At 41.0% G+C, this 14,744-nt stretch overlaps 1 protein-coding gene across 4 annotated transcripts in view; it reads right to left on the reverse strand.

Annotated features, from left to right (window-relative positions):
• Nucleotides 1-14,744, reverse strand: part of NOSTRIN (nitric oxide synthase trafficking) — a 62,879-nt gene that overhangs the window by 18,338 nt on the left and 29,797 nt on the right. For 3 of the 4 annotated variants that reach the window (XM_005202335.4, XM_005202334.5, NM_001046257.2), the window contains 3 exon segments: nucleotides 14,429-14,491; nucleotides 11,568-11,666; nucleotides 5,474-5,599 (listed from right to left, as the gene is read on the reverse strand). In XM_005202335.4, the coding sequence (XP_005202392.1) occupies nucleotides 5,474-5,599; nucleotides 11,568-11,666; nucleotides 14,429-14,491 (288 nt within the window). 4 annotated transcript variants of the gene reach the window in all.

Raw genomic sequence — 14,744 nt, forward strand, 5'->3', positions numbered from 1 at the left:
GGGCTACAGTCCACAGGGTTGCAAAGAGTTGGACATGAGTGTGCACGCACGCATGCAGGGTTGATTTCACTCTCATACTTTCACCGTCTTTTCTAGGCCAAAAGGCACACAGGTGGATGCCATAGGTTACCTGATGTTCACAAAGAAGGGGGAGAAAGGAATCATTTGAAATCATTTGTGCGTTCCAGAAAAAGAATGAAGCCCAGTAAAAGCCCTTCTGTATTTAGGAAATGCAGTCAGACACTAAATATTTCTAGAGTTGTTTGCAGCGCATACAAGGCATTCTGTTAGTCTTTGCAGGGACAATGATGATGAGATGCAAATTCTCTTCTTAAGGAAGCTTATGTGATGAGAGCAGAACCTTAAAGTCTGACCAAGTCATTTTCCTGGCCTGGGGGTTCAGAGACTACTCTTTGAAGGTAGGGATACAGCCTTCTCATTTTGTGGGGGATGAAAAAATTCCACTCTTGGAGTTTTAGTTGGTCTGTTTTTTTTAACTAGGAAGAATAAATGAAATTAGGGAGGTCACATTTGGCTTGTCAGCCATTAACATTTTAGAAAAAATTATTTATCAGGCTCTTGTCACTCACTGGGAGCCAAGCTGCAGATTGCTTATTTTGAGGAAACAGAGAAGTTCAGAGAAGGCTGGGTCAAGTGGAATATACCCTGGGGATTCCTAGGCTATGTTGGGGACTGCAGGAGGCTGCTGGGTATGTGCCCAGAAACTGTGGGTTTGACAGAGGTGGCAGGTGTCCGAGACATAACATCTCATTCTGTTTCTGTAAGGACAGGGCCTGGGCTTTTCCTTGTTATCCAGAGGCTAGGCCGGTTCATCTCATACCTGCCATTCTACCTCACCCCTTCCCATAGTAAAGAGCACTCAGCAAGAGTCCTTCATGAGGAAGAACGCTGTCCTGGGCAAATCAGTGGCTAACATTACCAAAGAAGTAAGAGGGGCGGGCTGTATTCAAGGCCTTAGGTGGAGTGGGGGTGCAGGGACATCACAGCAGCCACTGGCTTCTCTCATCCTGCTTCTCAGCACACCTGCAGGAGCCACTGGCCTGTCCAATACAGTGTTCCTTTATATCCCTGTATGTAGGCTGCATTCATATCCTGTTGTTATTTCACCTATGATATATAGTCATTAAATTTAAAAAAAATTTGTGTAATTGTTGCATAAAGCTTACCATTTTCAACACTTTCAAGTGTTCAGTTCAGTGTCATTAAGTCCATTCAAATCATTGTGCAACCACTACCACTATCCATATCCAGAATTTTTTTCATCTTGCAAAACTGCAACTCTGTGCCCATTAAACAATAACTCCCCATTCTCCTTCCCCTCATCATCCCAGCAGCCACAATTCCACTTGCGGTCTTCTGTGAATCTGAAACTATCCTAAGTGTCTCATCCAAGAGGAATCATACAATATTTGTCCTTTTGTGTCTGGCTTATTTCACTTAGCATAAAATCTTCAAGATTTTCATCCTTGTTGTAGCCTGGGTCAGAATTTCCTTCCTTTTAAGGATGAATAATGTTCTGCTGTCTGGACACACCACACTTTACTAGTATACAGTCATTTTAATGCTACTATTAAATGCAAGTGGTAAAAGGCTGCAGTAACTGTGAACAGCTATGTCAACCACATGCAAACTTTGATCCTGTGCCAAGTGTCTTGACTTTTGAATTGGGAAGCCTGGAGCGCTGCTCCCCAAGGCCATCTTCCTTGTCTAGTCAGAATCCGCACAATTTTTGTAAGTCAATGGGAATGAAATACCTTTTGTTTCTGCTGTTGGTCTCCTGAGTCTTTCTCCAAAATCTCAAGTACCAGCCATTTGAATGTGCCCTCTGTCTCCCAGATACAGGATTAAAGACCCAGAAGAGTAGCCTGCTGCTGCTGCTGCTGCTGCTGCTAAGTCGCTTTAGTCGTGTCCAACTCTGTGCGATCCCAGAGACGGCAGCCCACCAGGCTCCCCCATCCCTGGGATTCTCCAGCAAGAACACTGGAGTGGGTTGCCATTTCCTTCAAAGCATCTAAGTGAAAAGTGAAAGTGAAGTCGCTCAGTCGTGTCCGACTCCCAGCGACCCAATGGACTGCAGCCTACCAGGCTCCTCTGTCCATGGGATTTTCCAGGCAAGAGTACTGGAGTGGGGTGCCATTGCATTCTCTGAAGAGTAGCCTAGTAAATGTAAATGCTTCTTCACAGGGTACAAACTATATGCCTCCTCTAACAAATATGTAAAATAAACTCTGCTCAATGTCTTGGACGGCAAGTGAGACTGGCTTCAGAAAGAAAGAGTCTTTACATTATAGAAAAAGATCCGGAAATCAGCTCTTATAGTTTAGCACTACAAACAAAGGACAGGATGGAAAACAAAAGCCAGGTTTGGGAAATACATTGAATCCCTGGTGGGTGGTTATTTCTTTACTGTGACAAATGCTGAGCCACTAGCATCAGTCTGAGACTAGAATAATCCTGTCCCTTGCTGGCAATGGTGATATTTAACAGATTTTAATTACATTTCAGGGAAATCGTTAAGATGATCTATGTTTGCTCATGAAAAGAGGCTGAGATAAATTCCACTGTGCAAAGGGGAAATCCATATCTTGTTTAATGAATTATTGCTTTCTATTATTTTGTTCTTTTTGTATAAAATAGGGTGCAGAGAAGCAAGAGACTCTGGAGAACCTCAAATTTGCCTCATGTGTTTTCATAACAGCACGTGAAAGGAAAGTGCGATCAAGGAGTTATCAAGGAAGAGCAGATGGAGAGGTTGTCAGGGCCCAGGCTTCATAATTCACACTCTTCATTCATTCTTTTCATTTCCTGCTGTTCTGGCCTTCCGGTTAGAACTACCCAGGGAGCTTGGAGGGACTTCATTTTCATCTAAATTGTTTTCATGAAACTGATCAAAGAAATATCTTGCTTTTTCTTGAGCAGAAACTCTTAAACTTTACTATGCATAGCAATCACCAAGACCCCTTCCTAAAGTCATTCAGAAGTTGTGATTCATCCCATGTAGGCAGGAACTCAGAAATCTGCATTTTAAGTTTTTTTTTTTAGCCTAAAACTTCTCATTCCCAACTCAGGGCGTAAGAGTCAGTTTATCCTCAATTTTATTTATTTATTTTGGCTGCCCTGCACAGCATGTAGAATCTTAGTTTCCCCACCAGGGATCGAACCTAAGGCCACCTGCAATGGAAATATGGAATCTTAACCACTGGACTACCAGAGAAGTCCAGGAACCTAAATTTTAACAAGCACGCTAGACGTTGTTCTGGGGCCATAAAGGGCTATCAGAAAATACATTTTAAAACCATTTCTAATTCTTCCACCCAGAGAGGACCCCTGTTAACATTTTGATGTATTTTGGTCTGTTGAGGTATATATGTATGTGTGATTTTATATTTCTAGTTATCAACGAAATTATTCAAATTGGTATACGGTTTTTTCACTTAACATTGTTCATAAGCAGTTTCCAATGCTATGAGTTTCCAAAACACTGTTTTAATTAATAATCCCTTGTATAGAATGTATTGATTTATTTAGCCATCTTCTTAACATTGGCCACTTGCATTGTTTCTTCCCTTTTATTTCTAATGTGTTCGAACGGAAATATGTGTTTTGTTTTTCATTTATTTCCTTAAGATGGATTTCTGGAAAGGAAATTAGGTTCTTCAACCAAGGTTCTAAGAGAGAATTAAGCCCTAATGTCCTAAGGCATCTGTTGTCTGCATTGAGTTACCATCTCTCCATTGCATCTAAAGTGGTATTAGTTACCATCATCCTTGGGGAACTGAGAAAACAGCCACTCACGTTATTTTCTGTGTTCCATGGCTCACATGAGGAACACTGGTTGAGAATGTGAACATTTTTAAGATTCTTTGCACTTATTGCAAATGGTTTTCTAAAATAATTCCTCGAGTAAATATTACCAGTATCAAGCATTTGATTTGTAGTCATTTTTGATAGAGTGGCTATTACTGTTTTATTTTGGCCTCATACATTATTTTATTTTGCACAGTTTGCAGGATTTTAGTTCCTGACCAGGGACTGAAGCCAGGCCCACATCATTGAGAACACAGAGTCCTAACCACTGGACCACTCTGAGATCCTTGAGTGGCTATTATTTTTCAAAATATATTACAGGTTATTTCTGCCAACTGAATTGTTTCTTCTTGGAAGGTAGGAAGTATGGCTTGAACATATAATTATGAAGTGATGACTCATTTTGACATATGATTTGTGGAATTGGTTTCATTTCTTAATATTTGCACTTGAAATTTTTCACAGTATCTAGTAAACTGCCTTGAGCACAGCTCAGTGAATGTCCTCTGAAAGAATCTGTGAATCCAGTCTGGAGAGTCAGACCGGACAGAGGAAGAACAGCTGGCGAATGGAGGAAAATAACGAAATGGAACAACCCTGGTGGACCCATTTCTATCTCCCACACTTCTAATAAATTCTCTTTTAATTGAGTTCAGCCAACTTTCGTTATATGCCTTCATGAATATCACGTGTTACTCCTGTCATTTGTAAAGAACAGAGAATAAGAATACACAGTGTAATATGTGAATCAATGACCTGTTGGTATAGACTCAGTATGTACAAGCCAAGGAAATAGTAAGGAAGGGAATCCTTATTGGTTAAGGTGAGGCAAGGATGACTCAACAGGAACATCTCAAGTGGGTCTAGTGGGGCTTGGTTTGGCATTCAGGGGGCAGAGGATAGCTCAAAGCCAGAGGAGAAGTTTAGAACCTAATAGAACTCATGTGGGATAAGAGGAACTGTGTGAACTCAAAGGAAGAGGGAGTAAAGTTCCAGTGTTCTCCAGCATGGTGGTGGCAACAAACCAGGAAACAAAAAAGATGAAAGGAAACCTTTCTTTTCTTTATGGAGATTCTGGCTTCTAGTAGATTCTCCATGTGATTTGGGTTCTTAAAAAAAACCCAAAAACCTAGGGTCTTAAATATTTTTAAAGCTGAGCTGAACGGAGGTTTTTTGAAATATAAGTAAATGTACATCTTGTCACCATCGGGAAGACTTTATATGTGAAGAAGATAATGTCCATGATGTTCCAACGTAAAAGTAGGGACTGCTGAAAGTGGGGTGTGGTGGGAAGAGAAGGTGGAGGAAGACCCTAAAAGGAGGAAAAGACACTAAGAAAAAGGAAGGAGAGACCCAGTAAGAGCCTCTGGTAAGGGTAGTTAGTGACAGCTACATCTAACACACCTTGAAGGCCAGCTAGCTGTGACTACACCAGGACATGTACACTGCATCCTGGCAGCCATACAGTAAGAACCACAATTATCTCCCACTGCTGTGAGGTAGAGAGGAGGATGAGATGGATGGAGACCGAGAGGTTAAATGTTTTTCTTGTAGCCCTTGAAGGGTGCCTAGGAGCAGTGATTTCTCTCCCATACAAAGCCTCCTTGGAAAAAGAAAAACAAAAAACCACAAATGCATAACTTACCTGGAAGCAATTTTCCAGTGTGTTCTCCCATTTCAGTCTGGTAGAACAGCTTGCCACGTTTTTTTGGTAGTAATTTTCATCTTCTTTTGATAACTTCTCAGTTGATTTTTTCAGTTTATTGAGGAGCTAAAGTAAAACATCAGCGTCACATATTCAGGAACACATTTATGAAAGCCTTTGGTAATTCCAGAGAAAGAATTACATGCATCCCCATGATGAGTTTCTCATCTCCCAGATAAAGTCACAAACAGTAACAATAGATGACGAAATCAAACATCTTTCTCAGAAAACAGGGATGTCAGAACTGAAAGGAAGCCTCAGGCCCTTTCAATAGGAATCCTTCAATTTTTCTATGAGGAAACCGAGGTCCTTAAATATGATGTGATATGTCTGCTTTCATCAGATGACCTGCTGCTGCTGCTGCTGCTAAGTCGCTTCAGTCGTGTCCGACTCTGTGCAACCCCATAGACGGCAGCCTACCAGGCTCCCCCGTCCCTGGGATTCTCCAGGCAAGAACACTGGAGTGGGTCACCATTTCCTTCTCCAATGCATGAAAGTGAAAAGTGAAAGTGAAGTCACTCAGTCATGTCCGACTCTTAGTGACCCCATGGACTGCAGCCTACCAGGCTCCTCCGTCCATGGGATTTTCCAGGCAAGAGTACTGGAGTGGGGTGCCATTGCCTTCTCCGCATCAGATGAGGGATGAGGCCAAATGACAGGTGAGGAGAAGCAAGTTCAGATCAGGAAGTTGCAACTCCAGACTGTAATCTACTGGTGATTCCTGTACTCTTATTTAGTAAATTCTTTAGTCCTTGGCATTTCTTACTGGCACAGGTAGAGATTTGTACAATTAGATAATTTGTAGAACTAGCATTAGGTCTGGAACATTCTGTCACTTCACTTTCACTATGTAAACTCTGCAGTATAACTCTGGAATCAAACTTCAGGATTAGAGTCCTGGTTCTAACTGCCGGTGAGTTACTTAAACTTCATAAGACACAGTTTTCTCATCTTTGTGATGGGCATAGCGATGCTCCCACTTCATTGTATTGTTTGTTTTCTGGTTTTTTTTTTTTTTTTTTTTGCTTTTGGCCACACTGCATGGCATGGAAAAATCTTAGTTTCCCAACCAGGGATTGAACCTGCTCCCCCTGCACTGGAAGCACAGAGTCTTATCCGCTGAACCACCACAGGGGAATCCCCACTGTGTTGTCTTGAGGAGTCCAGCAGGTGATGCAGGTAAGGGACAAGGCACACTGCTCAAAATTTGTCAATAGCATAGCACTCGAAGACAAGTGAGCATTACTATTACTAGTGAAGAGCCTGTGGTTGTTCAGTCACTCAGGTGTGTCTGACTCTTTGCGAAGAGCCTGATACATGCCATTGTTCACTGTAAGTTACGGACAGCTTGACAAATGCTTTCCTACATTTGTCGAATGGGAAATCTCGTTTCCATCAGGGATCCTGATTCCCAGTGATCTGCACCTTGACAAAGAGCCCCCTGGTCAATCACCCAAACTGGCCATTCTGATGGTGAAAATCAAAGTAATACAAAACCCTCTGGACCAGGATAGCTTGAACTGAATTCTCAAAATCTCACATCTTTGGGAAAGGAAGAAGTTGCATTATATGAAGGATTCTTAGACTTTAATATGCCTAGGAAGGACCAGACATTCTTGGAAATTTTCAAGGTCCCACAAGTAGCAATATTGATTCGGTAGTTCTGTAGCAGGATTGGGAAATCTGAATTTTCATTGCCTCCTCAGATGATTCTGATGCAAATGGTCCCCAAATCACAGTTCAGGAGCACCAAGGATCCCTTCTGGTTTAAGCAGTTTAAGAGTTTCAAGGATAGAGATAAATGTTTTTAAGAACGCCCCTCTTTATGTTTAAGGACATTTTGACTAACATTTCAGTAATGAACATTCATCCAAAATGCTGAATGTTAACACCACTCACTTCATTATTCCAGTTCACATGCTGGCCATTCAACTGTCCCTCAGCTCTGATGTATGGCCTACTCAGGACATGGTTGGTTTTGCACATCAAGTGTAATGAGCCATGTATCTACAGAGACATGAGCTTGTGAATTTTAGCCTAATAATGCTACAGAGAAAAACTTGAATGTGTACCATGCTATACTTGGCCAAGCTATTGTTCTCTGGTTCTTGTTGAGAGTGCCCAAGGCCCTAGAAATAAGAATGGAGTCACTTTGGAGGTGACAACTCACGTTTATCATCCTGCACTATATAGCTATTGACTAGAAGTTTCTGCTCAGCAAACTTACAGCAAATAACCCCAAACAGATATAGAAGAATGGAGACTCATATATTTTAATTCAAGAAAATGTTCAAAACTTTTCTTAAATTTGTCAGATCAAATACTTTTTCTTTGCTCTTTTCTTTCTCTTGGAACAAACATCGCATCCATTCATTCATTCATTAACATTTCTTGACGCCACAAACTGTGTCATGTACTAGACACTGGGAGTAGATAAAGGAATAGATAGGCTCCTTTTCTAGTCGGGAAAAGGACCAACACAGACCATCGCTATTCCATGTGATAGATCCCAGGATGAGAGAAGTAGTCAGGTATCACAGAGTGACCCCTGTGTGAATAAACCTAAAATGAAAGTAGGAATTTGTTAGGCAAAATAGCTTGACATGATATCAAAAACATATTTTTGGTGAGGTTGGAGCACACAGTTTGAGAGGAAGAACAGCAAGTGAAAGTGCTGAAGAGTTAGGCCAGAATCAAGTCAGACTCAAAGAGCCACATAGAGGAGTTGTTCTTTATTCTGAGGTCACCTGAGTGTATTTTTAGGCTTTTTAAAGGAGAATGACACACTCAGATTCAAGTTCCAGAAAAGTGAGCCTGGCTTGTATATGGAATAGATAAGGAGACGCAACACTGAAAGCCAAGACACCAGTCTGTCAACTGGAGTAACCCAAGTAGTGAAGACAGTGGCCTGGGAGAGAGCAGTGGCTGTGGAGAGAAATATGTGCAGATAAATTCAAGAGCATTTAGGTTAGGACTTAGAATTGGGAGGATATGGTGGATGGTAATATTCAAAGATATAAAAAACAGAGGCATAAAAAATACTTTTGGTAGAGGGAAGAGATGGTTTTGATTTTGGATATTGAGTTTGTTTGAATGCCAGAGTTCAGTTTAGAAGCTGTTTGGTTTGGAGATATAAACTGGGGTATCATCAGCAGAGACATAGTAGATGGAGCCTTGAGAAAATATTGTCGAGTACCTGTTGTTATTGAGCACTTGATATTGAGAGTACTGTGTCAGACTCGAAGTACAAGCCGAATAAAACAGGCTGAGGCCCAGGAGGGATATTATCAGACACAGCAATATGGACAGTTCAGGCAGAACAAGTGAAGTCCATAAAGGAGCTTAAGAAAAAAATTGACGGGGAAACCAAAAGAGTAAGATTTGTTGAAGTTGAGAATATTTCTAAAAGGGGAAATTCAATGCTGATTAACGCTTCTAAGAAATTAAATAAAGTCAGAACTGGAAAGCACCCACTAGCTTTAGCAACAAGGACCACATTGTATTTAAGGTAAGAACATTCCTAGCAAATTGGTGGGGAAATCTTGGTTGTTGCTTTGAGAAGTGAACAGATGAGGAAGTGGAGACAGAGCACAATGAATCTTATTGTAAAAAGAAAGAGGGACTTCCCTGGTGGTCCACTGGTTAAGACTCTGAGCTTCCATTGCAGGAGGCATGGGTTCAATCCCTGGGCAGGGGTGGGGACTAAGATCCCACATGCTGCACAGCACAGGCAAAAAGTAAAAACATAAATAAATAAAGAGATGATATGTGGAGAGGAATAGGACTATGGTCATGGAGGGTGTCTCCCTGACTCTCTCTACTCTCCCAAGATAGAGGGAAGTTGAGAAGGCTGGTGGGAAGCAACTCTTAGAGAGGAATCTGTCTGAGATCCAGGAGAGAAGGGACTAATCAAGGGAAGGGTCACTGAGAGGAGGCGGGGATGGGAGTCATAACACAGGATGGAAAACTGGCCTGTCCCACTGCACTTCAGTAGGCAGGTGGCCATGCTGACCGCTGTGTTCTCTGTGACGCTGTAGGTGAGATGGTCTGCCGAGAGTGGATGATGGAGACTGAGTAGTGAGAAGAGTGAAGATGTAGATCAGCTTCTGGGGAGAGTAAGGATTGCTGAGCAGGAAAGCAAGAAGCACCAAACCAGGCCAGGCCAGGTAGGAGATCATGGACAGGACTCTGTGAAAGGCAAAGATGAACGCCACCTTAGGTGTTTAGCCTTGGGACTAAAAATGAGAAAGCTACCAGATAAAGTGATGAAGGCGGTAGGGGTCTGTGATGTAATGATAGCTAAGGGCTATAGTTAACAGGACCAGCTGGAGAAAGGTAGGGGGAGGATCACAGACTTCTGTCTCCCAGGAAATCGGCTAATGAGGGAAGGAAGCAGAAATTCAACACTTAGCTGCCCATGCTTTTCCCTTGTTATTCCCTGACGTCAATGAAGAATAGCTTCTAATGAGGGCCCTGAATGCCTACAGCAGGGTCCCAGAGCTTAGGTTTTTAACCTACTTTGGTTTTGCCTCCTCCTTGGAAGCTGTCTCATTATTTAATCCTTGTTATTATGATCATTTCAAACTGTGAAGCTTGACACCAAGAACCTTGTAAAATCTTGCTAACAATGAATTTAAGTTTTTCAGCTAATAGTTTCTCAGGTGAGATAGAGTTACTCGGTGATGACAATTCTTGTCTTCTTTTAAGGATGTTTTGGGTTGCAGTGTGTGGCCTGCATTTTCGTAGAGGGAGCCCATCTTTAGGGGAAGATATTGACTATTTCAGAGGTTTCCAGTCTGGGACACACACCACAAGGGGTGTGTAAGATAATTAGTATCCCAATAATATTTGTGTTCATTTATGCATAAAAAGAGTGTTCAAGCTTGCTCTTATTCAATATATGAATTGATACTGGTGCCCACGCATGGACAGTTGAAGATTCTGAAGTTTTCTGGAGGGAGAGTGGAAATTTTACAACATGAGATGCTGATGTGGGTCCTTACACACATTTCTTCACTCAGTATCTACGTGCATGTGTCCGTCATAAGGAGTCTGGATCATATGGATTTGCAGATGTATTATCTAGCTTTATTTATTTATTAATTTATATTTTTGGTCTCACCACTCAACATTTGGAATCTTAGTTCCCTGACCAGGGATTGAACACGAGTCCTCTGCAGTGGAAGCTCGAAGTCTTAACCACTGAATTGCCAGGGAAGTCCTCATCTAGCTTCAGTTAGGTTCATACACAAAATTGACACATGCTTTATGCAGATTTCTGCTGTGAAGCTATAGACTGATGTTAACAATGCAAGCACAAGAAAGCCACAGGAAATACTAATACAAATGCAAGAAAGCCACAGGAAAACGTCAGAGCTCCTGCTTTCTCTTGCTCTGGATGATGGCTGGATCATCACCGGTGTGAAAAGGTGAAAACTGGCATAATCTAATGAGAGCTGATAAGAAGCTGACCAAAAACTTGACATAAGAGGACATACTAGAAATACGAATTTATATTTCACTGGGGTTAAGGCTGAACCTTGTCCCACATGTATATTTTATTTGTGTATGTCATTGAATGACTATATGAAGTCATCATGATCAACTAATCACTGAAAATATTATTTCATTTTTACCACATGCTTCAAATATTTCTACTTTTTTATGTTTTATAAGGTTTGTAACAATATAATATAAAAGTATATATAGGATATACAGGATAGGTAAAGTACATTATATATTATGCATATGTATATCTTATTTATTTGGGGTATGAGCTTATTTGGGGTGTTTAATAGGGATCCTTATCAAAAACATTGGACACTGGTTTGCTTTGTCATCTGTTGATAATACCTTTCAAAAATATGTGGAGACCAGGAATAACTTTGGATCCCATCTCATACTCTGCCACACTACAGCTCTGCAGAGACCCCATACAGACGTGGAGTCAGCCAATTCTCCTGTGTTCACAGCTAACGGCAGGAAGCCCATCCATCTCTAAGCCACATGCATTCAGCTGTCCATGAGATGTTACCTTCTGCTTCTCCTTCTCTGTTGTAATCTGCTTGGAGCTTTCTACAAGATGGAAAAGTGCTTCATGTTTCTTGGTGCTAACCATCAATTTCTTCTTGGCCTAGAGTCAAAAACATACAAGAAAAGCAAAGAAGGATCAGAAACTGGTGTCAAGAGAGAAACTCTTCTGTTCTGGAACAAGTTATATTCACGTGCTAGCTTGAATGATCGTGTATTTTTAGTTCTTCATTTCTGCCCTCACCCCAAAATCTGCTAAAACACCACAGTGGCTAATATTTTTCCTTGAGAACCATTGTGTATTTTTTCATTGCATTGAGTTCATTCAAGAGGGACATGTATTTTGTTAAATCATTGAAGGCTAAGTCTACAAACCATAATTGAGGTCATTTTAAGATGCTCTCCTAAAACTTAGAGCAAAAGGGAAATTTTGCTCCCTGATGCCCTGGCTTGAGAGCTGGGCATCTGCCTGACATCCTGCGAACTGCCCTGAATTTGCAGCAGGGAGGTGGAGGGAGGAGTTGGGAAGGAAAGCATTTAAAGTCCCCCTCCTCTGCTGATGCCTCCAACCTCGGCATGGATTATAATTTAAGTGATTGTTCTCTGTTGCATACAGCCCCAGCTCGGGATGTTCCAGAGATAAATCAATAGAATCTGGTTTGAGTTGGATTCAGCCTGTTCAGGAACCGGGTCGATTGAAAAGGCTGTATGGTGTTTCACCTCAAGTTGCAAGGCCTGTAAAACCAGATAATGAAGGGGGAAATCTACGTCTCTCTTTCCCTAGGAAGTCAGAGGCAAAGCCTTCTGAATGTCTCTAAACACGCGAAACCTCTATAAAAGGGAATTCAAGGAACAAGCAGCCTAGAGAGCCTGCCTCCCCCCACCTTCTGTTGGTCACATGCCTGCTGATAAACGAGAGCAGGAGGCAAGGACATTTGGTCCTTTAAGGCTTTTCCCTTGCATCTCCAAAACAGACTATGCTTCATTACTGAATGAAGACATGCTGAATCCCTTGAATTGTAACTGGAGAGAAAATTATTATAGCACAAGCATCTTATGTTCTCTAATTTCTCTGTCAATCTTCATAAAAATAAAATCGTTTTACTTAGAAAAATTACTTGGTGGAAACTGGGAAATAAGGTTTTTTTGTTGTTGTTCCTGAAAGCAGTGACAGCTACTGAAAATGGTTTCTCTTCCCATCTATTATATCAAATTTTCCATGAAAGCTGAATATTTAAGAATGAATTCTTTAAAAACAAACTGTTTGAGAAAGCTCATAAATCAAGAGCAAACTTGGAAACAAATGACTGGACACTGTTTATGGGACGTTCACATATTTACTATAAAAGTGGTTCTCATGAGCATCTTTTTACCGGGACCACTATTGTCAGTATATAAATTCACTTTTCTCAAACATTTATAAATAATGTCCTTGACTTAAGGAGCCCTCAATTCCAGCAGCAGCTTCAGAGGCAACATTGAGGGCTGAAATGGGGCCCCCAGTTTCTGAAGGTGTCTCCCCTTATTTGGCACTCATGAGTGTCTACTTGAGAAAGAAGGATCTTTTGGGGCACCAGTACTTTAGAGATGAAAAAGGAGAATTTCAACTTTGGGAGTCCAAGTCTTCTCAAAGGGGATCATTGGGTTTTCTGAGCAGATTCCCTCTGCACTGGCTTCTAGTCTTTCCCACTCAAAATGAATTCCTTCTAAACTAGATTGTTCTAGAATAATCTTCTGTACATACATATGGGCACCATCTGTGATTCTCTCTGCTTACGACCATATAATGATGCCCTAAATTCTCACATCAGATCATAACTTCTCTCCTTAGAAGTCATTCACTATTTCCTGCACACATGTTATTAATATCTAGCTAGTATACTTTAAATTACATGAAACAAGGACCGTGTCTTAGTGCAGCATGCTGCACAAGAAGCGGGTCATACATATTCATGGAATCAATACAGGCATTCCCCTTTACACAGCTTTACCCATCCCTCAACCATGCTCCTCTCACTGGAGAAACAGGTCACAAATGACTTTCTATAAAAGACAAGACCAAAACTCAGTATTCATATCATGCCCCAAGTTACAAATTATACAGAGAGGCAGTCAGTGTAGGTAATGGTTAAGGTCAGTAACCTGGAGCCCAGGTTACTTGGTTCAACTATTAACCAGTTTTGTAACCTTAGAAGATTATTAACCTCTGTGTCTACATTTCCCCACCCATCTATAAAATGGGACAACACGTAGTCATATACCACATTGGTTGGTTTTTGTGATGATTCAATACATAAATATATATAGCACTTGACATACAATAAAAGCTACTTATTAGCTATAAATGAAAGCCATATTTGGAGTTTTGCTTCTCTACAGATTTAGTTGAAAGATTTGTTGTTGTTGTTTAGTCATTAAATTGTGTTAGTCTCTTGCAACCCCATAGACTGTACCCCTCCAGGCTCCTCTTTCCATGGGATTTCCATGGACATATCTATATAATAACTCGGATGAGGAAACATTCTTCTCTTCAGTTAGCACTTACAAATACTGACACGAAAATGCATGGGGCTTCCCTTGTGGCTCAGATGGGAAAGAATCCTCCTGCAATGCTGGAGACCCAGGTTCGATATCTGGGATGGGAAGATCCCCTGGAGAAGGGAATGGCAATCCACTCCAGTAGCCTTGCTTAGAGAATTCCATGGATAGAGGAGCCTGGCAGGCTACAGCCCATGGGGTTGCAAAGAGTCTGACGTGATTAAACATTTTCACTTCAGGAAAAAAAAAAAGATCACATTTGTGCAAATGCCAAAAGCTTCAATCCTCAATATTGAGTTTACACAAATGACATTTGTGTATACTTGCCTTAATTTGTTGATTCCAGTTGCTAATGACAAGATTTGCTGTCTTCTCAACTTCGTTTTCAAGCTATCAAGGGGGAAAAAGGGAAAAAAAAATCTTGCTGTCCTCTTGTTGAGTCATGGTGCTGGCTTATTAATTATAGTATAACGTATCATAAGCAATAGAAATTTAAAAACCTTACAGTGGACATATTTCCTGAGAAAGTAGCCAACTCTCTTTTCCTCGGGTCAAGAATCTTATTACAGGATTTAGTATGAATGCATTTGGTTGGTAAGATAATCATTTCTAATATTTAGTTATATTAAAAAAAAACCATAAA

The sequence above is a fragment of the Bos taurus genome, chromosome 2, assembly GCF_002263795.3.
Source record: "Bos taurus isolate L1 Dominette 01449 registration number 42190680 breed Hereford chromosome 2, ARS-UCD2.0, whole genome shotgun sequence".
NCBI lineage: Eukaryota > Metazoa > Chordata > Mammalia > Artiodactyla > Bovidae > Bos > Bos taurus.